At 50.9% G+C, this 26607-nt stretch overlaps 1 protein-coding gene across 1 annotated transcript in view; it reads right to left on the bottom strand.

Annotated features, from left to right (window-relative positions):
- The window catches only part of SARDH (sarcosine dehydrogenase), a 97198-nt gene that overhangs the window by 29431 nt on the left and 41160 nt on the right, over positions 1-26607 (bottom strand). The window contains exons 13-16 of the mRNA XM_065418814.1: positions 26365-26503; positions 25012-25125; positions 18945-19092; positions 18197-18290 (exon numbers count right to left, since the gene is read on the bottom strand). Of these exons, the coding sequence (XP_065274886.1) occupies positions 18197-18290; positions 18945-19092; positions 25012-25125; positions 26365-26503 (495 nt within the window). The remainder of the gene's footprint in view (positions 1-18196; positions 18291-18944; positions 19093-25011; positions 25126-26364; positions 26504-26607) is intronic.

Below are 26607 nucleotides of genomic sequence, written 5' to 3'. Positions count from 1 at the left end.
TCTCCCCAGGTGGGGGTAGCTGCTGCGGGGGGGCGGGATTAGCTGGGGGGGGCGCGCAAGTTTCACCTAGGGCGCGAAACTTCCTTGCACCGGCCCTGGCTGTATCATGTAGCTTGCTGACAAACTGGGTATCCCAGAGGCACCAGCTATTTTCACTATTCAGCTGTAAAGCACTTATCTCCAGTATAAAGTCCAAAGTCTCCAGTCCTTGACATCAGCGGGAGCTGGATTTGGCCCTGTGTAAGCAGAAGGCACAAATGACCTGCTGTTTCAGAGAAGCCCCTTCGGTGTTAATGGACACACATTTTGCAGCTGAGAGGAGTCTGAGTCAGTTCTTTTCCCGTCTTGCCGTTATGCTGTTAGATTACTCAGATGGGATGAAAAATGCTTGGTTAAGTCCTGAGTCAGGAACATCTTTGTGTTTGCAAAAGCAGAGCTCTAAGATACCAGAGCGGCTAGGCTTTGCCTTTAGGGCCAGAGCACAATTCTGCAAGTCACATGCCTACCCCAAAACCACAAAAGCTGTTTGATGCTCTGATGCATCTGGACTTTGCACATGAATCCACATCTCCTGCCTCCCAGGCAAGTGTTGAGTCTGGGCTTTGGATGCTCACCTGGCAATCCCTTTGCTATAACCACAAGGGATTCGACTTGTTAATACACGATCCTTTTGTTTTATTACTATTATTATTTAATGTATAGAAATCAAGATGATGTGTCAAGAATGGAGATCACAAAAGCTTATATTGTGCAAGGAATGGCCCCAGCTAATTCGAGTGTCTGAATGACCCCTGGCTGCTTAGTAACCTGCGCTCTGATTTGCTACCGCCTTTAGAATCCACAGTCCATGTGCCCACAAAAAATGGGGGCCTTGATGGTTCACGTCACTATTGTCCAACCTAGATTTTTCTCAAATAATATTTCAACGTTTAGACCCATTGCAAAGAAAAGGGCTGAGTAGCAGAAACACTCCTCTCACGTTGAGGCCCCTTTACACTGCCAGAGGGCTACAAGGTGACCTCAAGGGACATGAGAATAAGGCCCCAAAAGAGTTACTTTTATTTCTACTATTAATATTACATGCAACTATAATAAGGTGCTCACCACCATGTTGTCTGAGGCAAAGAAGGAAATGCAGCCCTGGAACATCTTTCCAGCTTCAAATATCTAGTCACTAACTCCTGAACATTCTTGAGCATGAACCAGCTCTTGGAGATGGCGCTTCTTAAACTGCACCACCACCACTTTGCCCTTTTTCATCATTTGTTTTATGAGAGCATCTCAGGTCCCCCGCAAAGATCAGCGCCCCGTTATGATAAGCACTGTGTGCACGCATAGGGAGAGACAATCTCTTCTCCACAGAGCTTACACTTAAAACAGATAAGGCAGAGAAAGTATGGGAGAAAAGGAGGACAAATAGCCCCATTTTATTGATGGGTAGACTGAGGCACAGAACAATTAAATGACTTCCCAAGGTCACACAGAGCTTTCATGGCAGAGCCAGGATTTGAAATCAGATTTCTGGAGTCCTATTCCAGTGCCTTGACAACAAGATCATCCTAACTCTGGCACTTTTCACCCAAGGAATTCAAAGCACTTTACACACACTAATGGATACAGCCTCACAACACCCCTGTTTCACTCCTGGTTACAGGCACAGGTCGGTTCTGTCACTTGCTCAAGGTCACCAGGTGGCGGAGTCAGGAACCTAGGAGTTCTGACTTCCAGTGCTCTAACCACTAAATACTGCTGCCTCACCCCATGGACGGGTGATGGATGAGCAGGGAACGAACCAAGAGGAACAACTCAGGTGGCCCAAAACATTTACGTTTAGTCATTTTATGTCTATTTAATCAATCAACTCCCCCCCACCCCCTTAAAAGAAAATCCACTCTATTTAGAAACTGGACCAGCCAGCATAACAGTTAGGAATTAACCTGCTTCCCAGCTGGGACAGCCCCAGGCGGACTGTCTTTTCCTAATAGACAGAGCTTCACTTGCACAAAATAGGTGTCCACTCTCTCCACAGGCCATCCATTTTTAACCAGCTCAGCTACATAAGGAAACCACTGCCCAAAGAGACTTCTACTGCATGACTAAAATACAGGGAACGGCTCTGTCAGGGGGCCATCCAGACTCTGTCTGCAGGTGTCAAAAGCTGCCTCATGGGGTGGGGTGGGGCACTGCCCTCCCCACCAGGAAACTTGGTACACAGAGATAAGTAGATCAATACACAGTCAGGCAGACACAGACAGACACACAGCTAAACAGATGGGATGCACAGCAGTTGCACTGACAGACGCACAGATGGGTAGACAGATGCAAGCACGGACAGAGAGATGAACAGGTAGACAGATGCCCAGTTACCCTTCACTCAAGGTAGCCTCATTTCAAAATGATTCACTTTTTCATGAAATGTCACCTCTTGAAAAACCCTGATTTGGCAGCCCAGAGATTTTGCTTCATAAGGGTTTTTTTCCCCCCTGTGCAAGCAGAACCATTTTGCACCAAGACGGGTGAAAAGTTCACCTTGATTTTCATCTACATGACATTTCAAATTGTGAAATTCAAAAGTGTGTGGGGGGGGGAGGAGGAGGGGTGTTTCTTGCTTGAAAGTCAGAGCATTTGAGCGGGGCAGGAGCATGGTCACTCAAAAAAGCCACAATTTCCACACCATTCAGGAGGGCTCTTCCCTCAGAAAAATGGGACCATTTTTACAAATTCGAAATGAAATGCAAATATGGTCACATTTTATATGAAGTATACACTGATACATAGCTTATGAAGGGTTAATAGACAATTAATAGATGTTATAAACATGTTACAGACATGAGTAGTGTGCTATAGAAGGCTATGAGCTCATCAGTGGAAAGTATAATAGACGGTTATAAGTAATCTATTGACCTGTTGGACAATCTATCCTAATTGGTTGCCCATTTATTAAAACAGCTATTAGTCATTTATTAACCCTTTATGAACTATGTATAAATGCACCCTTCATATCCAGTGCGACACCAGCACTGCACTTGCTGAGGGTTTCCGACTTCATTTCAAACACCCCAAGCCGCCCGCTTAGACGAATGCCTGGGGATGGTTTGGGCTATCAGCTGCTTTGTAAGTACATTCTGCAGCCCACGCATTAGCCAGCTGGCTTCCCTTAATGGGTCTGATACTTCCTGCCTCCCATGAGGCACCAAGCATCATCTAACGGCCTGCTCCATCCTTATCCACTTGGATTAGTGCTCTCCAGGCCCTTAGCAGAGATGGAGGAACCAGCAGGAAGGTGGAGAATCTCTTTCAGCCAGAGGAGAGGGCAGGCAGTGTGCTGAGAGGCACAGGACTGCGGGTCAGAGGGTGCTGTAACCCCTTGGCGAGGACAATGCCTCCCCAGGAGCATATGGCAAGGAAAAGAAGGGAGTCAGCCGTTAGTGATGGATGGGACTGGAGCACGGGTCTGAGCGGCAGAGCTCAGACACAGATACTACCTAGCCAGTGGGCCGGAGGTGTTTGGTTCTGGTGGGCTCTCAATGCTGGCCTCCCTCTGCTCCCATGGAAGTCAACGGTAAAACGGCTATTGACTTCAATGGGAGCAGACAGGTCAGCCAATACTTTAGAAAAAACCCAGGCTTCGTCTCTAGGAAAGACCTACTCTATCCTCAAATCCGGCACCCTGCTAGGCAAGGATAGCGTCTGCCAACACAGGATGGAGGTGGCCTCCCGTGGATATTGCATGTGATAATCCTCTCTCTTTTGGAGTTGCCCGTGGGAGTGACCACGTCACCAGCTGTGCAGTGCCTGCTGCACGGAGCAGTCCCTGGCCATTCACAAGTGATCCTGTGGCTGCCTCTACCTCACATCAAAGATTCCTGCCGGGGCACTGCTGGTCTCTAAAGAGCACTTCTATCCAGAGATGCTGCTCTCCTGGCAAAAGGACGCTTTCCCCCAGCAGAGGCAGACGGAGCTGTGCTAAGCTGTTCTTCCGCTACAAACGACCTTACACGCAACACAGCAGCTACGGCGCGTGGCATTGCTCTGCACTACCACACAATACCTTTGACTTTGTGGATCCCACTGGAGCTGCCTTCGTGCACCGCCAAGCGTTTCCTGATCCCAAATGACAGCAGCGCCAATGCCCTTGAGTTCTCAGCTGTCACGCTGGAGAGGGGAAGCGTACCCTCCGGAGCGATGCGGGGAAAGAGATGGAGCATTCACGCTGAGAAGGGTGTCGAGTTTCCCAGGCCAGGACACAAGTGCACCTGTATGCAGGATGCACTGTGCTATGGTGGGCCAGGTCTTGTTTGAAGGGGAAGGATTCGATTACTCTGTGCTGCAGCTCTAGATTTGCTCTGCTCCCACTAATCCAGACTGCGATAATTTCTCCCCTCCTTCCCAAAAGCAACCAACTAAACCACCAACCAAGGACCCACTTACAGTCAGGCAATGGGCACCAACCTGACCAGTGCAAGCCCCTAATGTACACACCCTGCAGCAACATAAAGCAGGATTTACATCAGTGTCACTTACTCTGGGATATTTCCTTAATGTAATCAGGGCCCACGTGCCCCCGCCCCACATTTTGCTTCCTTTGGATTGCTAAGCAGGTGTGGACATGGAGGAATCGCAGCTAGTCTCTCCCCAGTAAGATGCACCAATTCCATCAATCACACATTTTAAGGAGCTTGCTAATGTTAAGGCACATCTCCATCCCCTTGTTTTCCTACCGAGGAGGTGGCCATTACTAGGTGAACCATGGTGCTTTCCTCCCTTTCAGTTCAGCCTCAGTCACGCACTTCCTAAAAAGCCAGTTCAAATAGCTAAAACAATCTTTCTAAAACCCACGGCCTCCTCTCCTGGGAGCAATTTCCCAAGTAGAGGAGATCTCTTTGTGCCACCTTTCTCTGCCTGCTAACCTGCTACCCCCCTTCCTCCTCCTGCAGCTGGAGAGGTGTCGAGTTCACTATCGCAGTTGTGCATGCAAGGTGTAAAGAGCATTTCATTTACCCCTCATCATTATCCCCATTCCCAGCCCTTCCCAGGTGACCCCAAAGCTTCTGGGGTTCGGAGCCATTGGAGATTTCACTTGGTTTCCCGTTTCAGCATGTGCTGCTGACCACGGGGATTGTTCAGTTCTTCTAGGCAGTCTCTCCCCACACCAGCCCTGGGAATTGCCCTAGTCATCTTAAATGAAGTTTTTAGCTATTTTAGTTAATAGGACACCCAGAGCTTGTGTTGTGCACAAGCGCCAAGGCAGTCAGACGCATTATTCATTTGAATTAGAGATGAGACTGTAGCCAAAGCCCAGATCTGACACTGGGGTCAAATGCATGTGTGTGGTTTGGAGCTTGAACCCTGATCTACATTTTGCACCTGGCCTCTGGCTCTATACGGGGCTGGATGAACAACCCAGATCCAAATAACTCCCAGCATTGGGATTGAGCCAAAATCTGGATCTGCTTGTTTGTTTTTGTCATTCACGCCTTCAGGCAGAGAGTATTTCACATAGGGCCCCATGTGCTTATCCTATTTGACTTCAGTGGGTGCTCTACTTGTGTAAGGAATGTGGTATTAGGGCCATGGGGAATAACCTGCCAAAGGCAGCAATAGGAAATGGTTATCAGGAATCATTTGAAAAGGGAGTCGGGCAAACATATGGAGGAAAACAAACATCTTATGGACGGGGGTGTGGGCCCAGATTGCGTTCCTGGCTTCTGCCAGGACGATAAACTTTACAGTGCTTCTCTCCCGCCAAACTGAAGGGATTGTGTAGATCCAAGAAGGACTCAAACAAAAAGAAAACCCCACAAGGATCATCTCAACACATGGATCTGTATGCTATTTGCTGTTTCAGAAATGCATGTGGACATCTTTGCAAACAACTGTGTGTGTGTCGCATACTGGACTGCTGAGGTCATAACTGACCCTCTATGCTCCTTTGAGGTTCTTTATCATTTTTGAATCAGTTCAGTCTCCTTTGCCTGAGGTATGGCTAGTTTATTTCCCCACTTCCACATCTGCTTGGTTATGATCCAGTTTATTTTCTGCAAACACTTGGATGTATCTGTAAACCTCAGCTCTGGAGCCAGATTGCTTCCCAGACTTTGTTCTCACTGCTCTTGGAGGACACAGGAAACTTCACCCGAGAGAGCCCCTGGCCCAGACAATGAGGCAGATTCTGTCTCCTGCTCCAGGCCCATACACTGCTGACAGCGTATTGGGGTCACATGGAGCCCCAGCTTGCGGAGGGTGAATTCTCAAGCTCCTGGCTCAAGCATTGGTGGAGGGAGCATGCCAGGGGTGAGTGGAGAGGGGAGGGGACAGGCCCAGAGGATATGGCACTATAGGGATTTTTGGTTGCACCACAGCCCCTGGACAAGACCGTCGAATCGTGGAAGTCAATGAATGGCTACGCAGGTGGTGTCGGAGAGAAGGCTTTGGATTCTTCGACCATGGGATGGTGTTCCAAGAAGGAGGAGTGCTGGGCAGAGACGGGCTCCACCTAACGAAGAGAGGGAAGAGCATCTTCGCCAGCAGGCTGGCTAACCTACTGAGGAGGGCTTTAAACTAGGTTCACCGGGGGAAGGAGACCAAAGCCCTGAGGTAAGTGGGGAAATGGGATCCTGGGAGGAAGCACAAGCAGGAGAGCGCAAGAGGGGAGGACTCCTGTCTCATGCTGATAAAGAGGGACGATCGATGAGTTATCTTAAGTGCCTATACACAAATGCAAGAAGCCTGGGAAACAAGCAGGGAGAACTGGAAGTCCTGGCACAATCAGGGAACTATGATGCGATTGGAATAACAGAGACTTGGTGGGATAACTCACATGACTGGAGTACTGTCATGGATGGATATAAACTGTTCAGGAAGGACAGGCAGGGCAGAAAAGGTGGGGGAGTTGCGTTGTATGTAAGAGAGGAGTATGACTGCTCAGAGCTCCGATATGAAACTGCAGAAAAACCTGAGAGTCTCTGGATAAAGTTGAGAAGTGTGAGCAACAAGGGTGATGTCGTGGTTGGAGTCTGCTATAGACCACCAGACCAGGGGGATGAGGTGGATGAGGCTTTCTACTGGCAACTAGCAGAAGTTGCTAGATCGCAGGCCCTGGTTCTCATGGGAGACTTTAATCACCCTGATATCTGCTGGGAGAGCAATACAGCGGTGCACAGACAATCCAGGAAGTTTTTGGAAAGTGTAGGGGACAATTTCCTGGTGCAAGTGCTGGAGGAACCAACTAGGGGCAGAGCTTTTCTTGACCTGCTGCTCACAAACAGGGAAGAATTAGTAGGGGAAGCAAAAGTGGATGGGAACCTGGGAGGCAGTGACCATGAGATGGTCGAGTTCAGGATCCTGACACAAGGAAGAAAGGAGAGCAGCAGAATACGGACCCTGGACTTCAGAAAAGCAGACTTTGACTCCCTCAGGGAACAGATGGGCAGGATCCCCTGGGAGAATAACATGAAGGGCAAAGGGGTCCAGGAGAGCTGGCTGTATTTTAAAGAATCCTTATTGCGGTTGCAGGAAAAAAACATCCCGATGTGTAGAAAGAATAGTAAATATGGCAGGCGACCAGCTTGGCTAAACAGTGAAATCCTTGCTGAACTTAAACGCAAAAAAGAAGCTTACAAGAAGTGGAAGATTGGACAAATGACCAGGGAGGAGTATAAAACTATTGCTCAGGCATGCAGGAATGAAATCAGGAAGGCCAAATCACACTTGGAGTTGCAGCTAGCAAGAGATGTTAAGAGTAACAAGAAAGGTTTCTTCAGGTATGTTAGCAACAAGAAGAAAGTCAAGGAAAGTGTGGGCCCCTTACTGAATGTGGGAGGCAACCTAGTGACCGAGGATGTGGAAAAAGCTAATGTACTCAATGATTTTTTTGCCTCTGTCTTCACAAACAAGGTCAGCTCCCAGACTGCTGCACTGGGCAGCACAATATGGGGAGAAGGTGACCAGCCCTATGTGGAGAAAGAAGTGGTTCGGGACTATTTAGAAAAACTGGATGTGCACAAGTCCATGGGGCCGGATGCGCTGCATCCGAGGGTGCTAAAGGAGTTGGCGGATGAGATTGCAGAGCCATTAGCCATTATTTTTGAAAACTCATGGCGATCGGGGGAGGTCCCGGATGACTGGAAAAAGGCTAATGTAGTGCCCATCTTTAAAAAAGGGAAGAAGGAGGATCCGGGGAACTACAGGCCAGTCAGCCTCACCTCAGTCCCTGGAAAAATCATGGAACAGGTCCTCAAGGAATCAATTATGAAACACTTAGAGGAGAGGAAAGTGATCAGGAACAGTCAGCATGGATTCACCAAAGGGAAGTCGTGCCTGACTAACCTAATTGCCTTCTATGATGAGATAACTGGCTCTGTGGATGAGGGGAAAGCAGTGGATGTGTTATTCCTTGACTTTAGCAAAGCTTTTGATACAGTCTCCCACAGTATTCTTGCCGCCAAGTTAAAGAAATATGGGCTGGATGAATGGACTGTAAGGTGGATAGAAAGCTGGCTAGATCGTCGGGCTCAACGGGTAGTGATCAATGGCTCCATGTCTAGTTGGCAGCCGGTTTCAAGCGGAGTGCCCCAAGGGTCGGTCCTGGGGCCGGTTTTGTTTAATATCTTTATTAATGATCTGGAGGATGGTGTGGACTGCACTCTCAGCAAGTTTGCAGATGACACTAAACTAGGAGGCGTGGTAGATACACTAGAGGGTAGGGATCGGATACAGAGGGACCTAGACAAATTAGAGGATTGGGCCAAAAAAAACCTGATGAGGTTCAACAAGGATAAGTGCAGAGTCCTGCACTTAGGACGGAAGAATCCCATGCACTGCTACAGACTAGGGACCGAATGGCTAGGTAGCAGTTCTGCAGAAAAGGACCTAGGGGTCACAGTGGACGAGAAGCTGGATATGAGTCAACAGTGTGCTCTTGTTGCCAAGAAGGCTAACGGCATTTTGGGCTGTATAAGTAGGGGCATTGCCAGCAGATCGAGGAACGTGATCGTTCCCCTTTATTCGACATTGGTGAGGCCTCATCTGGAATACTGTGTCCAATTTTGGGCCCCACACTACAAGAAGGATGTGGAAAAATTGGAAAGAGTCCAGCGGAGGGCAACAAAAATGATTAGGGGTCTGGAGCACATGACTTATGAGGAGAGGCTGAGGGAACTGGGATTGTTTAGTCTCCAGAAGAGAAGAATGAGGGGGGATTTGATAGCAGCCTTCAACTACCTGAAGGGAGGTTCCAAAGAGGATGGAGCTCGGCTGTTCTCAGTGGTGGCAGATGACAGAACAAGGAGCAATGGTCTCAAGTTGCAGTGGGGGAGGTCCAGGTTGGATATTAGGAAACACTATTTCACTAGGAGGGTGGTGAAGCACTGGAATGCGTTACCTAGGGAGGTGGTGGAGTCTCCTTCCTTGGAGGTTTTTAAGGCCCGGCTTGACAAAGCCCTGGCTGGGATGATTTAGTTGGGAATTGGTCCTGCTTTGAGCAGGGGGTTGGACTAGATGACCTCTTGAGGTCCCTTCCAACCCTGATATTCTATGATTCTATGATTCTATGATTCTATGACAACCCAGGATGGGAGATATTCCAGCCCCTAGAGCATCCCAGGGCAAAAAGGTGGCATAAAACTTTTGTCCCCTCTTCCACCCAGGCTCCATCTTCTGAGCTGCACCCCCAGGAGCCAATGACTTTAATCTGAGGGTGTCCTGTACAGCGGAGCACAGGAGCGGTAGGAGAGAGGATGGGACCCACAGATTCTCTCACTGGCTGCTGTTGGTGGTCGTGGGGATGGGTGCACTAAATGTCCTGTGGCATCCTAGGTCTCCATTGCCTTGCCCACACATGGAACTGCAGGGCAGCCACCAAGTACTAGAACCAAGGCTGTGCGTAAACCCTGACCATCCCTATGGAACTGGGCCCGTCTGGCTAACCCTGCAGGACCCCAGCCAGGCCTAAAGGAACCTCACCCTCCCATGGAGCTCCAAGATTGCGAGCCCCACTCCCGTCTCTCTTGTGGCAGTGCAGAGGAGGCTAGAAACCCCGTGTAGTTGTGACCCAACAAAGAGCACCCTCAAAGGGAGGAGCAGTGGGCAGGGGATGCCACCTACTGTATGTTTGCCTTGAGCCAGGTCTTCAGCACATGGCTCAAAAATGTCTCATGTTGCAGCTGTTCAGGTAGTCATTCCCCACCTTCTGGCCATGGAGGGAGCAGTGAGGAAGGGACAGGGACAGCGGGCTAGACCGGGCACAGGAACAGGTAGAGACAAGAACTGGAAGGGAGACAGGCAGGGAGAGGGACAAGTGGAAAGAAGAGACACACAACTGGGGAAAGGGTGGCTTATATTTTGGAGGCCAATGCCCCACACGGCCATGGTGGGAAATGTGAGCCAAGGCGCGGAATATTCCCAGCTAACCGGGTCCCCAGTAAAATGTTCTCGCCTCCGAGTGCAAATCTCCACTCAGAAGCTCCACACTCCCCTGCAAATCACGGCTCCAAGCCCTCGCACCCCTCCTACGGAACCCGGGGGCCCCAATCCCTCCACCCTCTGCTCAGCAGCAACCTAATCCGGCCTCTTGGTAACAGATTCAATGACAGCTGAAGGATCAGCACTTCGGTCTTAATTACATTAACCACACAGTCCCTGAAAGCTCCCTCGTTGCCTCAGCTGGCAACGGCTCTGCTCTCCTTCACAGTCAGCTCTCGTCCTTAATTCTCCTCACAGGCTCTGCCTGCATTTCAACACGAGGCCGAGCTGGCCGAAGGGAGCATTTAGCCCCTTTCCTACTCCTTCAGTGAAATCCATTCAGCACGCCCTGGGAGGGTCCATTGAAAGACAAACAAAAGTCTATGAGTCGGGAGCATCAAATGAGCTGGGCTTGCAAGGGGAAGGAGAGAAATAATTGAATGGTGGCTCTGTGCCCAGCTGGGACATTATTTACCATTTCAGTGTTAGACCCAGTCTACTTTCGAATGCACCGGTGGTGTAATTTACCAGCTTACATTCTCAACAGCAGAAGCACAATTTTACATTGTTTCTAGCTCTCTACATTAGGGGATTGCTCTGGTGTGAATACATCGTTCTGGCACACCAGTGCAAATTTCTCTGGATAGATGGGGCCTCTGAGAAGGTGTCCAAATCAAAGCCCCAACTCCAAAGACTCCTGAACTCTGGGAAAGCCCAGATCTGGATCAGAACTCAGGGGCTTGGTCCCAATTCCAAGGGAATATAGGATGATGTACTGAGCACCAGCATCGCGTGCTGTGCATAGAGGCTGAAATAGTGTCTGCCTCAAGGAGCTCAATCCAACCAGATGTGACTGTGCAGAAGGAGGGACAGATTCTAGTCTATATAGATTCTTATACCTCACCATAGCATCTGGGTGTCATGCATTAAGCTGTGTGATTGGTAGGGTTTTGTTGATGGGGTATTTATTTTTTTAACATGTCCACGCTGCTCTGTGTTTTATATCAGAGACAGCCAGTCACAGAAGGGCGCCTGGCACTTGGAGTGGCAGGTGGAGAGGTTTGTGACGGTCCTTAATCCCTGTGGGAGTCCAGCACAGGGTCTCGAGAAATTTCTGTCTCCCGCACAGATGAGCGTTACCCTAGTGGGCAAAGGTTCCATTGGGCCAAAGCAGCAGAGCGGTCGACCATGGTCCTCCTCCCTTGACACAGTTTTCACGGTGGTAGAAGGGAACCAGAATCGAAGCTGTGAGCCCACAGAGGAGGGCACCGCAGCTGTTGTGGTGAGAGACAAGGAAGGCACCACCAAGAGAAGCGGGAGGAAAGAGTGACGGTCAAGGAAGAAAGGACGGGAGCTAAGGAGAGCCAGGATGTGCTGGGAGGAGGGAAAGGAGACAAATATTGAAATCCTGACTCTGTGGAGACAGGCGCCTTATTGCTTGTGGTTCAGCTGCTCCAGATGAAATAGCAACCGAGGCACACAGAGAGCTGTGTGGATACATAAGGGCTTGTCTACAGGAACAGTTAGATTTATACCCCGGCTTGCCGCAAACTAAGTGTCTATGTGGACCTTGCTGCTGTGCAGATCAAAGTGCACTATGGAATTTTTAGTGCATGTGCCGGTAGGATCCACACAGACACTGGGTGTGCAGCACACTAGTGATGGGCAGATTGCCATGAACTACGTGTTTATGTAGACAAGCCCTAAGACAAGACAACTCTCTATCAGGAAAGATGAGGCATCACAGAAGAAGAAAGGCCATGAGCGAAACAAGGCTGGGGACAAGTATCGGGGGTAGCCGTGTTAGTCTGTATCCACAAAAACAACAAGGAGTCTGGTGGCACTTTAAAAACTAACAGATTTATTTGGGCATAAGCTTTCGTGGGTAAAAAAAACCTCACTTCTTCAGATGCACGGCTGGGGAGGCAGGGAAAGGAGATGCTTTGAGAGGAAATCTGATGGAGGAGGGAGAGGTACAAAGGCATAGGGAGGCCCTTCCGAGAGTGGGAACATTGTATGGTCAGGTAGGTCTAGCTCTTGTAACATGGAAACAAACCACCACTAGAGATATCCTGCTAAAGAAGAGAGACCAAGGCCCACATTGGGGATTGAGGGAGCATTTTCCAGCCCATGTTCAAGAGCAGTTTGTTCCTGGGATATAGACATGACCCCAGACAACAAGAGGCTCTGAGAACTCATCACCTAACACCATCAAACCAGCAAAACAAAGCGAGGCCTTGTGAGAACAAAGAGATGAAACCAAAACGCAGCATCAAATGCATAAGCAATTAAAATAAATAAATAAAATAACGCACTGGTCAGAAGGCTACTCACGACCAAATCAGAGAGCTATCTAGCCACCACGAGCCATGTCTTTGTAACCTCTGGCTCATCTGCCGCAATGCCCTCTGGCAGAGAATGCCACAGCTGGCCCATAAGGCAGCAGCGAGTCTGCTCACAAACACATCATCCCAATACACCGGCTGCCCCATAGACACAGAGCCTAGGTCGCTGTACTCATTTTCAAAGCCTTGAATAGCACTGGTCCACGCTACCTCACAGCTGCCCTGGCCTTCCACAACGATGACCTCCCACAGCAGCGTCACTCCGCTGGAAAAAGAAACCTACACAAACAGGGGAAGACATGCATCTGCAGAAGAGAGAGAACTTTCACAAGAGCTGGGCCATGTATGTGGAACTCTCTGCCCCATGACACAAGAATGACCTGCACCCTTTGCTGCACTTGGAACTAGATGCAAGCTTCCATCTTCGACTTAGCTTCCCAGCAATAACCCTCTCAAATACATCAGACCCTTCACGTTCTAAAAACAAATCCCAACTATAAGTTTAGATTGCTCCTTAGATATTTATGTGCAATGCTGGAGGGACAGATGGATGGATGACTTTTCGACACATTGAAGTTATTCCAGAATACGGTAGGGTGTGAATTTAAAGTGGAGTAGCTAATCAGGAATAACTCCATATATGGACATGCTTATTCCAAAATAAGAGTGCCTTTTAGGCTTTGTCTTCACTACCCGCCGATCCGGCGGGTAGCAATCGGTTTATCGGGGATCGGCTTACCGCGTCTAGTGAAGACGCGGTAAAATCGATCCCTGATCGCTCTGCCGTCGACTCCGGAAATCCACCTCGGCAGGAGGCGGCAGCGGAGTCGGCGGCAGCGGTCGACTTTCCCGCGTCCTCACCGCTAGGTAAGCCGACCTAAAATACGCAACTTCAGCTACGGTATTCACGTAGCTGAAGTTGCGTATCTTAGGTCGGACCCCCGCTGTAGTGTAGACCTAGCCTTACTGGCTTAGTTTACTCGATTTCCACTATTCAGGAGTTGTCGTTCTGGAACAGCTGTGCTCTTGAATAGTTATTCCACAATATCACCATGTGTAGACAAGCCCAAAACCATGAAGCTTTTCAAGAAACGAGAGCACAACTAATATCTTTCTGCCCCATTCTGACAAGGCCAAAGAAACCAACATGTTTTAAGGCAATTCATCCCTTCACTGGGGCTGTGTGCAAGTCACGCAATGTAATAAATACCCCACATCAAGTCCCGACATTGATACTGGGCATGGGACTGTGCACGTCTCACTGCGATGGTTCCACTGAGTACAAAGGAGACTCATGGTGTCTCATGAAAACTGTTCATTACCGTGCTCTAGGGTGTAATTGTGTCCATTGTTGCACATCACATTGTTCTATATCCCTAGGATCGGGTCAGTTCTGTTGTGTCTGCAAGTCTTTATGAAGCAGTGGAACCAGGCCAGAGTGATGGATTTTTCTTCGTCTTCCAAAGAGACACACATTATGTTTCCTCAGACATACAGGAGCTTAGCCTTGGGTATTAGCATTAAGAATTACCATTCGCACATTTCACATGCATATCCAATCTCTTTAAAGATGAGGTCTTAGCAAATTCAAGACACTCTGCACTTGTACAGAAAGCTTAAAGTTGTCAGGCTTCTTCTGTGATCAAATACACTGACTTCTCAAGGACCCCAGCCCCGACATTTTAAAAGGGAGAACATGATCTATTTTACATCTGATCAGTGTCAGATTTTAAAAGGGGGCTCCCATGTTGAGTGAATCTCTTTATCGCCAGCAGTAGTCCCTAGGCTGCAAAGAGGGCTCTTTTGTTCCTTTGACATAACTGCGGAAACACAAGTCAACATGCCCACATGAGGACTTATCCCATCAGACAACTCCCAGCGTCTTCCCAGAGTTCAGTCCATGCATTGCTAAGAAACAGCTGTGTGGGCTGGAAGAGAATGCTGGGTATTGGCATGCAAATGAGAACACTGAGCACTGTGGAAAAGCATGCTGGGTATTGGCATGCAAATGAGAACGCTGAGCACTGTGGAAAAGCATGCTGGGTATTGGCATGTAAATGAGAACGCTGAGCACTGTGGAAAAGCATGCTGGGTATTGGCATGCAAATGAGAACGCTGAGCACTGTGGAAAAGCATGCTGGGTATTGGCATGCAAATGAGAACGCTGAGCCACCCACTTTGCTCCTAGAACTTTTCTTTCCTCCACTGTACGTCGGAGGAACCACGTTCTACCATGGCAGAGGTGCCATGGCCAGGGCCGGCTCTAGGATTTTTGCCGCCCAAGGCAAAAACAATTTTGGCCGCCCCCCCCGTTTTTTAATTACCCCCACCCCCGGCCCCGCCTCAACTCCGCCCCTTCCCCAAATCCCCAGCCCTGCCTCCTCCCCCCAGGCTCTCAAGCCTGGGAGGGAGAGCAGCGGCGTGCGAAACAACTGTTTCGCACGCCGCAGCTGCTCGGGATCTCCCCCTCCCTCCCAGGTTTGAGAGCCTGGGAGGGAGGGGGAGACTCCGAGTGGCCGCGGCGCGGGCGCCGCTTCTCCCCCTCCCTCCCAGGCTCTCAAACCTGGGAGGGAGGGGGAGCAGCGGCGCGTGAGCGGCAGCGGAGGTGAGCTAGGGCGGCCGGGGCACATTTTTAGGGGCGGCATTCTGGCGCCGGCCATGCCGCCCCTAAAAATGTGCCGCCCCAAGCACCAGCTTGTTTTGCTGGTGCCTAGAGCCGGCCCTGGCCATGGCACCAAAGTGGTGCAAGGAATACTGGTTATCATTAACAACAGTCCTGTATACTGTCGTGTAAATGCACACTGCACCTTAGAGATATAGGATAAAACACAGACAAGAGTCTACTTAGGGCCAGGTTCTACCACCCTGACTCATGATAAGTAACTCACTACTCTTACTTTACCATGGAGCAAGGTGCTACTCAACCTGAGCTAGGGTGGCAGTAGCCGGCCCTGACAACCTACAGTAGACAAGCAAACTCCAGACAAGACAATTCAGGGAAGGAAGGGCCAGGGGAGACGGCTGATGAGAAAGAAGGAAGCAAGGATTTCTGGAAGGGGCTGGTTTTAAGAAAGGATTTGAAGGAGCTAAGAGAGGCGGCTTGAAGTGGGAGACAGCTCCAAGCACAGAAGGAAGCTAAGAGTGCTGAAAGGTGATGAAGGGAACCATAAGGAAAGAGGACAGGGAGGGGGAGAGAGCAAGGAGGGAGTCACACGCGGCAGGCAGCAGAATGGTGCGGGTGGGAGAGGCAGCTAGATTCTTCCAGTGAGGAGACACTTGGGTCTGCTGTTTGCATTGAGCCTTTTGCCGGCAGTTACGGGCACAGGAGCCCGTTTTCACTCTTAATTCAGAAACAGGTGAGAGTTACGGGCAGCGAGTGCAGCTGTGTGTGAAGGCCCGCGGACGGGCACAGCAACCCCAAGCGTGCAGGGGGCCAGCCACGAAGACCTACCTATATCTGTCTACATGTGTGGATGTGTCTCACTCTCACACAGACTGATAGCCACCTCCATGTGTAGACAGATATAGGGAGGTCTTCTTGGCTGGCCCCCTACACTCTTGGAGTTGCTATTGCTGTGCCAGTGGGCAGTTCTTCACCGACTATGTAGTGGGTGGTGTGTGTGTGTGTGTGTGTGTGTGTCTCTCTCACACACACACACACACACACACACACACACACACACACCCCTCATTCTATACAGCGTATATATACATAGGAATGAATCACTTAGGGCCAGATTCAGATGTTCCTCTTCACATAGATCCTTCCTCCCCAAGCAAGCCCGTTTCATTTCAATACAGAGCAAGGTACTAGCATCCGAAGTCTGTCCCTTTTTGGGGGGCGGTTAGGGACACTGGAACACGGCATGTATGCACACACATGCACAATGCTCACGTGTGTCTGGCCAGGCCGTTTGCTCATCAGGCAGCTCTAGCTTGGATTCTGGGCTCCCCACAAGTCCCTAGAGCGTGCAACGGTTCCCAGCTCCCACCCAAGCGTCAGTGCAGGTGAACAAGACAAACTGCAAACTTAGGCTCTGAGAATGACTCTCCCTGCCAGGCTGCAGGGTCATCCAGCAGGCCCCGGCCGGAGGAGCTGGAAGAAGGGATGGCGACGGGCTGCCGGCGGGACGGCGTGGGGAGGATAGGGAAGAGAAACGTCCAAAAGCAACACACACAGCTGCCATCCCCCAAGAACATTTTAATGCTCTCTTTACATCTGGTTGTCTCTTAGACGCAAAGCACGCTCCCCTGCTCCCCTCCCCCCCACACGTGCGTTCCGGCCAGAACCGGAAACCAAAGCCAAGCTGCAGAAAAAACAAATCACATCCGAAGGCCTCGGTTCCAGAGCAGATCGGCTCAGCTGCCCCAGCGTCCAGGTTCATAGATCCCAAGGCCAGAAGGGACCATTGTGATCCCCTAGTCTGACCTCGTGTAGAATGCAGGCCAGAAAACTTCCCAAAAATAATTCCTGGAGCAGGGCTTTCCCAAACACATCCTATCTTGGTTTTAAAGAGTCAGCGATGGAGAATCCACCACGACCCTTGTTCCGGGTAAATTGTTCCGGTGGTTAATTACTCTCACCATTAAAAATGCACACCTTCTTTCCAGTCGGAATGGGTCTAGCTTCAACCTCCAGCCACTGGATCATGTTAGACCTTTCTCTCCCAGCCTGAAGAGCCCATTTTCACACATTTGTTCCCCACGTAGGTTCTTATAGACTGTGATCAAGTCCCCCCTTAATCCTCTCTCCCCTGTCTCTCAGGGAGCCATCCAGATGCCACAAGGATGGGGGAGTTTAACAAGCCATCCAGATGCCAGGTGCGAGTGGATAGGGGAGTTTAACAAGGCACTATGTGAATGGTGGTCTGGTCTCTCTGGAGATGTTGTGAGCCTGGCTTATCAGGGCGCAGAATTTAAGGCCAGATGGAATTACCAGAATTGCTAGTGGTGCACAACTCTATATCCCAGCCCAAGTGACTGTAAAGATCTCACACCTTCACCTCCCAACATCCTGGTCCCCATCTTAGCTTCCTCCCCCTCATGCACACGTACCACAAACCTGGTTCCCATGGCTGCTGGTCTGGGAGTCCCTGCTTCCCAGAGCTGCACTGAGGTGGGTATACACCTACGCTAGTGTGCGGGGTGGGGATGTCGGGGGGTTACGTCCAGCATTGGCCTTTGTTTGTACAGCATCCTGATCTAGGAGGTCCTGCTCATGGGGCTGGGGCTGTGCGAGAGGTTCAGCCAATCAAAATGTTTTGTCGCCCTCACGTGAAAGGCCCTAGACACACATGGGAGTGCCACCTAAGCAAAAACTCTAGGGGCAGAACCTTCCCCATGCGAAGTGATGGAAGGAAGGAGTCTTAGCCTAGGGCTTGGGCTCCTACCGTGCATCCTGCTGCCTTCACCAGCTTGTGGGAGGAGAAAGGGAAGGCCTCGTTGCTGAGATCGGCGTCGAGAACCTCCTGAAGGACCATACGGCTGCAGGGAAAGAGCAGAAAACCCTGGTGAGAAGGATGCGACAACTAGGGGCCAGCAGGTCACTAGCTCACGCATGACACCCACTGGGCCAGCTCACATGGAAAGTTCTGGGTGTCCTGTGCAGGAGCTGAGAAGAGCACCAGTAGGAGCCCCCTGCTAGCCACCCAAGTAGGGGTAGGGTTAAGGGTCCCTTCCCCCACAAACTGTGGCCTGCAGGGTACATGGGAAGCCCCCCCTGCAGCCTCTGAAAGGGGCTTAGAGCTGCCCTAGAAAAGGGGCTGGCCCAGTCAGAGTCCTGCTGCCATGAGCTCCCCGCCATTCCTCAGTGCAGGCCACAATCTAGCCCAGTATCATTAGCTCACCTAGGGACCAGTCACTTATCTGTCTCTGGAGCAGGAGCCGCACAGGCTGCAGCATTAATGTCTTAGGGTAAGACAAGGCCCCTTTCTCTGCATGCCACTTGGTTCCCCAGAGCTTTCCCTGGGTTTAGGCAATCAGGATTACAAGGCATCAGTGCAGCAGCCTTTCACCTCCAGACCCCTGGCTTCGGTCACAGGTGGCGAGGAATTTGGACGGTGTTAAATTCAGTGCCAGGTAAACAGTCACTTCACAGGGACCCTTGTCTCTTCTCCGGCCTCTCGGTGCACTGCTTACCTTGCCGGCCCCTGGATGCTGATCATTCCCAGCTCCTCGGAGCAGTCCACCAGCTTGCACTGCAACCTCATGTCCTGCAGCACCGTGGTGATGTGCGACCAGTTGTGCTGAGCAACAGCTCCACCAACAGCCAGGTAATAGCCATCCCCTGCAAGGAACACAGCCAGATCTTGAGCCCCGCAGACTCCACACGCAGGCACGCGGATCAGCTGAGCTCAACACTCAGCTTGGCCGAGCGCTCCAGAGGCCAGATGCTTCTCGGAGCTGCTTGGGGCTGCCAAACGGGGCTGGGAGCCTCCCACAAGGGGGCAAACCCTGCAGTCCTTACTCGGGCAAAACTCCCCTTGAAGCCAGTGGGTTCGATCCTGCAAGCGGCTAAACATAAGACCGGCCCTACTGGGTCAGATCTAAGGTCCATCTAGCCCAGTATCCTGTCTTCAGGGGTGGCTCTAGCTTTTTTGCCGCCCCAAGCACAGCAAGCAGGCAGCTTTCGGCGGCATGCCTGCGGGAGGTCCCCGGTCTCGTGGATTCGGCGGCATGCCTGCGGGAGGTCCGCCGGTCCCGCGGCTCCGGCGTACCCACCGCCAAATTGCCACCGAATCCGTGGGACCGGCGGACCTCCTGCAGGCATGCCGCCGAAGGCTGCCTGACTGCCGCCCTCGCAGGGACCGGCAGGGCGCCCCCCGTGGCTTGCCGCCCCAGGCACGCACTTGGAGTGCTGGTGCCTGGAGCCGCTGCTGCCTGTCTTCCGACAGTGGCCAGTGCCAGGTGCCCCAGAGGGAATGAACAGAACAGGCAATCATCAAGTGATCCACCCCCTGTTGCTCATTCCCAGCTTCTGGCAAACAGAGGCCAGGGCACCCTCGATTCAAATTTAAGTCAGTGAGAGTTGAGGGCTCTGCAGCACCTGCTGGGATCAAGCCCAGCAGGAGTTTTTCCTCAGTAAGGCCGGAGTGAGGTCTGGGAAAGGTGAGGGCCAGAGGATCTCCAGGGTCTTTCCTTTGTTCATCACTTCTGCTTTCTGCAGCACCGGAAAGGGTTGATCAACCAGCAAAATAGAACAACAACAATAATCAAACCTGATACTAAGTTGAAGTTTTGGACAAAGCTTTGAATTAGCTCCTTTCCCACCCCCTTTTAATGGTCTGACGTCACCGAATGGAGATAGACCCTGGACCTGATGGTCTCTCTGCATCCCATCTAGCTGCAGTCACACCTGTGCAAAGCGGGCGCACAATGTTACCGAACCAGCACGGGGGCTGTTGCACACACACTTCGCCCAGGTGTGAACGCCGGACACGTGGTGCGGGTTAGGGGAGACGCAGAAAATACAAATACAAAATTTGCCTTCCATTCAGCTCCAAAAGCCACCACCTCATGGGGGGGGGGAGGGGAAGGGTTACTACTCTGGTGTTCCGCAAGTCGCTCCAAGAGCTAGCGTCTAAGGGTAGCATGATGCAATCACACAGTTCCTCTCACCCGAACCTCTTAGAGGATGTCTACACAGCAATTAAACACCCGTGGCTGGCCCGGGTCAGCTGACTAGCGGGGTTTGGGCTGTAAAACTGCTTTGTAGGCATTTGCTCTGGAGTCTTGAGCGGGGAGAGTCCCAGAACCCAGCTCCAGCCCAAGTCAGAACATCCCCACAGCCCAACCTCATCTGGGCCAGCTACGGCTGTGCCATGGGGCTTTAATTCCGGTGTAGATTAAACTGCAGCAAGGGTGGTTTAGGTTGGACATTAGGAAAAAGTTCCTGTCAGGGTGGTTAAACACTGGAATAAACTGCCTAGGGAGGTTGTGGCATCTCCATCTCTGGAGATATTTAAGAGTAGGTTAGATAAATGTCTATCAGGGATGGTCTAGACAGTATTTGGTCCTGCCATGAGGGCAGGGGACTGGACTCGATGACCTCTCGAGGTCCCTTCCAGCCCTAGAATCTATGAATCTATGTACCCTCAGCTCCAGTATTGTTTTCCTATGCAGACAGCTTCCCTGACTTTGCTTAGGGGCTCTATTATCTCCCAAATTGATCTTTTCTTTCTACAGTTCATCTTCAGAGTTCGAGTACCAGGTACCAGCCATGCAATCCTTCAGCATGCGGCACTCCCATTCAATTCAACCAGGATTCTGTACTCAAGAGCTTGTAGGATCGGGTCATTCCAAGCGGCAAGAGTTTTTGTCAAGAACCCTTGAAACGGACAGCAAAATCTTCCCCCGAGGACCCTGGAAGCTGCCATGTTTTCAGCCAGTTTGCCCTACTATAAAATTTAGTATTCCACCGACACCAAGGTGTTCAGTGAGTGAGAAGTGCAAGGCAGAACAGCCTCCGAGTACCCCACGTACATGCTCACACACCCGTTACTGACATCCCCGACACCAGATACACGGAGAGAGCGACAAATCGCCTTGTCCTCACAGGCATGTTTTTCACAGAAAGGTGACAGTGCCGGTTGCGGGCATTCAGTGGAAACGTAGCTGCATAGGTCCCCTGTGCTTTGTACCTTCAATCCAAAGGGATGCAAAGAGGGCAGGAAATGAAAGTCGCCTCTGGAAAAACTCAGCACAAACATATTGTGATCAAACTCCCTGGGACAGCGAGGCGAGGTGTTTCCACAGTGCATTTCCCAGTCCTATTGCATGACCTCCACTTCTGGGAGATCACTAGAAAGGTCAAGATGGAAAAGGCAATCCTCGATCAGGGTCACATCCTCAGCTGGAGTAAACTGACCAAGTCCATGGAATGATGCTGATTTACATCAGCTGAGGATCTGGCCTGTCAGCCTGGTCTCCATCACAAGATTTTGCCAGCATAGCCATGTCAGCTAGGAGTGTGAACAAAAAAAAATCACACCCGCAAATGGAGACAGCTCTGCCGGCAAAACTCCCTAGTGTAGCCGCAACTAAGCCAATGGAAAAGCGCTTCTGTCAGCAGAGCTAATGCTGTTCAGGGCGGTGGGGTAGCTATGCAGACAGAACTCCTTCGATCAGCTTACACTGCGTCTCTGTTAGGGGGCTGTGCTGACACAGCTATCCCGGCTGTAGTGTAGACAAGCCGGCATGCACTGCTTCTCTGGCGTAGCTATACCAGCCCAGGCTCTGTAGTACAGACAAGCCCTCTGTGTAGAAGGTCATGGAAATGGTACTGAAAATCCTTACAGAGATACAGGCCTGATTCTCCATGGCCCTGCATTTGGTACAGTATTTACGCCTCTGTAAGTGGGTATAAAATGCTACCAGAACAAGGCGCTGGTCCAACAGAGGCTCAAGCTCACGTACGCCAGGCTTCCTTCCGCACTGCCTTGGGCCTCGTGGGGCATTTGGACGTGCCAGCTGACCGACCAGCATGAAGCAAGGACGATTTCTATGCTGATGGGGGGAGGGGCAATAAGAATGGTGGGGAAGGGGAGCGAAGAGGATTTCCCCATTCATCGCTGAGCAATTCCCTCTGACACCACGCCAGGGTTACAAGGTTAACGAGGCCGGGGAGGTAGTCAGGGCTGCTCCACAGGGCATGGGGATTTCGCCATGGTCAACGTTTCTGCTGCATTCGTGGCAGCGGGAAATTTCACTTAGTCGGCAATACCAAGGGGGGAAAAGCCCAACCCAGAGAAGGGATTCGGGAGCTGATTAATGCTCCAGAATCGATCCTGCCTCTACCGCTCTGCACTCCAGAAATCTGTCATAACGCTAATAAGTGCAGCCACCTACAGTAATTGAAAAATAGATCTGCTTTTATTAAACTCCTCCATCAGCCATCAAACACAGCCGCTCCCCGAGCGGCTTCCCTCCCTACTTCAGGGGCGTGCGCGTCTGTGTTCAGTGCTCCTCAAAGGGAGAGAGGGCCAGCACTTGCGGGAGCCAGGTAAAGCTCAGGCAGGGGTTGTGTAGACGTTCTCCCCGCGAGCTCGGCAGACACCCTCCCCCCACCCCGCCTATAACTCTGCCATTGCACCTTACTCATGACCTGCAGGGCCCCCAGCTATTCTAGTCCCAGGCCGCTCCTAGGCAGAGCGCGCCCCACTACGTGGTGGGGTTTACGCGGAGGCCAAATGGGCTGTGACCCACCACCTTGTTTTCACTCAGGACCGAAGTCCAAGCTCTCCTTTTCCTGTGTGCGTGCCACTCCAAGGAGCGTCTGGTCCTCTGCTGAAGCAGCAGTATCATTAGCAAACAGACACCCAGGCTTCTGAGGCAAAGCCATTTGGTGGAGCCATTGTCGATGAGCAAGATGCCCTCCGCCACGCAGCAGCCTCCTAATTCCATTTCGCCCTCCATCCCCAGGCTGATTGCTCTGCTCCCTTCTAATTCCCCTTTATTGCAGCAGATAAGGACTGCAGGAGAGGTCGTCCTTGCCCGAGAGCCATTCAGAGCAGCAGCGTCTGACCGAAACCCAATAATGCCAATAAGCACCTGCTTGGTTTACAAGTGCCGGGGGGCAAAAGGGAGCGCTAATCCGGTTACACCAATTGATAGATGAAGAGGAGGGAGGAAAGAAAAGCCAGGTGGCTAGTATTAAGTAATGCAATCACCCTCCGAACGCTGGCCAATAGAAACAAGATTCCCTTCCAGCTGTCGTGGAAATCGAAGAGACACGGTCAACGTTGGCAGGCCTCAAACTGAACCTGCAGAGACTCTTCCCCTTTTAATGCGGATACAAATCTACTGGCTTCCATGGAGCGGGTCGCAGCATTGTCATGCTCCTGGCTCCTCAGCAAGCTGGTCCACCAGCCACATGCAGGATCTGGGGGCTCCCCCTACAGTACCCCACAAACCCATCCCACCACCATCCATGTGCCTTGCACGGAAGAGCTGGACGAGGCTGATTCGAGCCTCTGCTGCCACAGCCAACTTGTGAAGGAGAAGCTCAGCATTCATGGAAAACAGAAGGCCAGGCCTGATTCTGGGCTGCGGCCAAGCCAAGCTCAGTGCAGCCAGGATGGAGGGTAAGGTGGCTGTGCACAACCTCCGTGGCTCTTGTACACTGGGGGTGGACAGGTACCAGAACAGCCCTGATATAAACTAGAGCAGCCCCAGGGCTGCTCTGACTCATGCTGCCTGCAGTGCTTCCCCCTGTGGAGGCAACTAGCACCACAGAGTAGCTAGAGAACAGTAAGCTCCACCCCCCACCGCCTTTTCCCAGCACTCATCTTGCACTAGGGCCACCAGGTGAGGTGGCATAGGGCTGTTCTCGCCCCAGGGAAAACTCCCCCTTATGCTATGGTATTCCCAAGCACGGAAAGCTGCAGTCTTTGTGACCCTTTATGGCCTCAGACCTGGCATCCAGGCCCCTGTGCAGAGCCATTAGAACATCACGCCAGCATGACCCCTGGGAATGTCTGCCATGCCGTGGACACGAGCCCCTTGTTGGAAGGTTGCGAGCACACCCCCAGTCTCCCCATTGCCCCGTTGTGTCCCAGCATGGCCTGCAGCCCAGTGCATTTAGGACTCTCACGGGCCTGCAGCCAGCCTGGGGGACTCAGTCCTTGATCACACATTTCAGGAAGGGCAGGAAATCCAGCCCAGTTGTCTAGGTGGGTGGGTGGGGGTTGACTGAAAGCTGGGCCCAGCAACAAAGCGAGAGCAATGCAGCAAGTACCTTGGGGCAGGTCCACAGCCAGTGTCAATTATTATAGCTGCACTGTCTTTAAAGGAGCGAGGACCGTTTACACCATTGACGCCAATGGAGCAATGAGAATTTACAGCAGTGAGGATGTGCCTCTTAGGAGAGGATGTGGCAGCTGCTTAACAGAGCACAGCAATGCTACACAAGAGTTTGGGACAGGAAGTGAAGGAGAACGCTAAATTGTACATGAAGCTTAGGGTGACCAGACAGCAAGTGTGAAAAATCGGGACCGGGTGGGGGGTAATAGGAGCCTATATAAGAAAAAGACCCAAAAATTGGGACTGTCCCTATAAAATCGGGACATCTGGTCACCCTAATGAAGCTGCAGAGGGAATTTGAACTAAGCTGACACTGCCCATCAGCCCTAATATTTTCCAAGGGAACTTTTACGTCTATGCCAAGCAAGGGATTATTTCTCTGCTTTTAAACCCTTGACGTTTTTACCTTCAAATGCTGGGGTCAATGAAGAGACCTGGGTCCCAGGGCTGATTTGACTGACTGTCAGATCACTCTCAACGCCGCCACATTTGTTTAACATGCACGTGTAAACAGTCAGTCCTAGAAACAGGAGGAAAGAGACACGCACTGGGGATCAAAACCTTCCAACAGCATTTTTGCAAATGCCATGTGTGAAAAATACAAAAATCTAACCAGACATTGGAATCCTTCTGATCACTAATCAGTCCCCATGCAGCCGCTGACTGTGCCACATCATTAAAGCTCACTCAGACCTCCCCCGTCCCCCTCTACACTTGATCTTGATAGGAAGCCCTTTCCATAATTCAGGAGTTAGGCCTCCCCTGAGCAGAGACAGCTAGTCACATTGAATTGCATAATGAAGACAAAAGAGGACCAGAAAGGAGACCTCAGCAACTCAACTTCCCCTTGTGGTGCAGGCTGGGATTTGAAGCCATCTCTCTGGAAATGAAAAGGTTAATGAGCTAATTCACAGCCCCTTCAACTACCAAAGAATCAGCCAAACCAGTGTAAGTTCAAGTCTAAAGCAAACAACGAACCCAGGTGGGAAACCACTAGAATCAAGACTTCCAAAGGAAAAGCAAGTGCCCTGAAGGTTAGAAAATGGCAGCAGCCTTTTAAGTCCAAATTAGAGAATAAAAAGGAATGCACAAGTTAAGGGTCAGACCCTCAGGTGGTGTAATTCAGCAGAGCTCCCCTGAAGTCCATCTAGCCATGCCAATTTATGCCATCTGAGGATCTGGCCCTGAATCCATCAATACGTCACCTTCAAAGGTGAACTGCATTTGAACAAGGAATTACAGCTGAATGGGGCTGATTTTCCCCTCTCATCAGTGTTGCCTGATTGACTTCAGCGGCCATTCCCAGTTTACACTGGGGCAAGAGAGAACAGATTCAATCCCAAATGCATCATTCTTCCACTCAGATTATTAGCAAACTCCCCACTGACATCAGTCTATTTGTCCACTAGGTGTCACCACTGCTTATTCTAGTGCATGCATTTGCCCAGCAGTGAATTTTAACTGGACTCTGAGGGTCAGATTTTAATCTCAACTGCACCTGATTCAGAAGTCATGGTATTCACACCAGTGAAAGGAGATCCGAATGCAGCCCTGGGAGAGGGCAGGGAAAACCTTCACACTCAGCGGCTTTCCAACATCGTCAGCAAAAGCAATAATTTGAAAACTGACAGTTCAGGTCAAACAACCTAAGTCTTGTTCAAAGACATAATTTTGTAGGGTGGGTTTTTTGTACCATGCTCAGCAGAAACATCAATAAAACTGGCATCTTGTAGCTGAAATAACAAGGTTGAAGCAGTACCTGGTGACTTGCTAACATCAGCAGTAAACAGCCAGTTGGCCGCCTTCCTTGCTTCAGGACCAACCAGGTAGAATTTGCCAAAATAAGACATGTCAAAGACAGCCAGCGCATTTCTGCAGGTTAAGCATTCATTCTTGATCTAAAAATTAAAGCACACTCAGGTGAAGCTAAGCCACCCTCTTCTCGCTCCACAAAAGGAGCGTCAAGACAAATGAAAACCATTTATATAACAAGGCGGCAGAA

This window comes from Emys orbicularis, chromosome 18 (assembly GCF_028017835.1).
Source record: "Emys orbicularis isolate rEmyOrb1 chromosome 18, rEmyOrb1.hap1, whole genome shotgun sequence".
Taxonomy (NCBI): Eukaryota; Metazoa; Chordata; order Testudines; family Emydidae; genus Emys; species Emys orbicularis.
The sequence above is the reverse complement of the archived record's forward strand: the minus strand, read 5'-3'. Positions and strand labels throughout refer to the sequence as shown.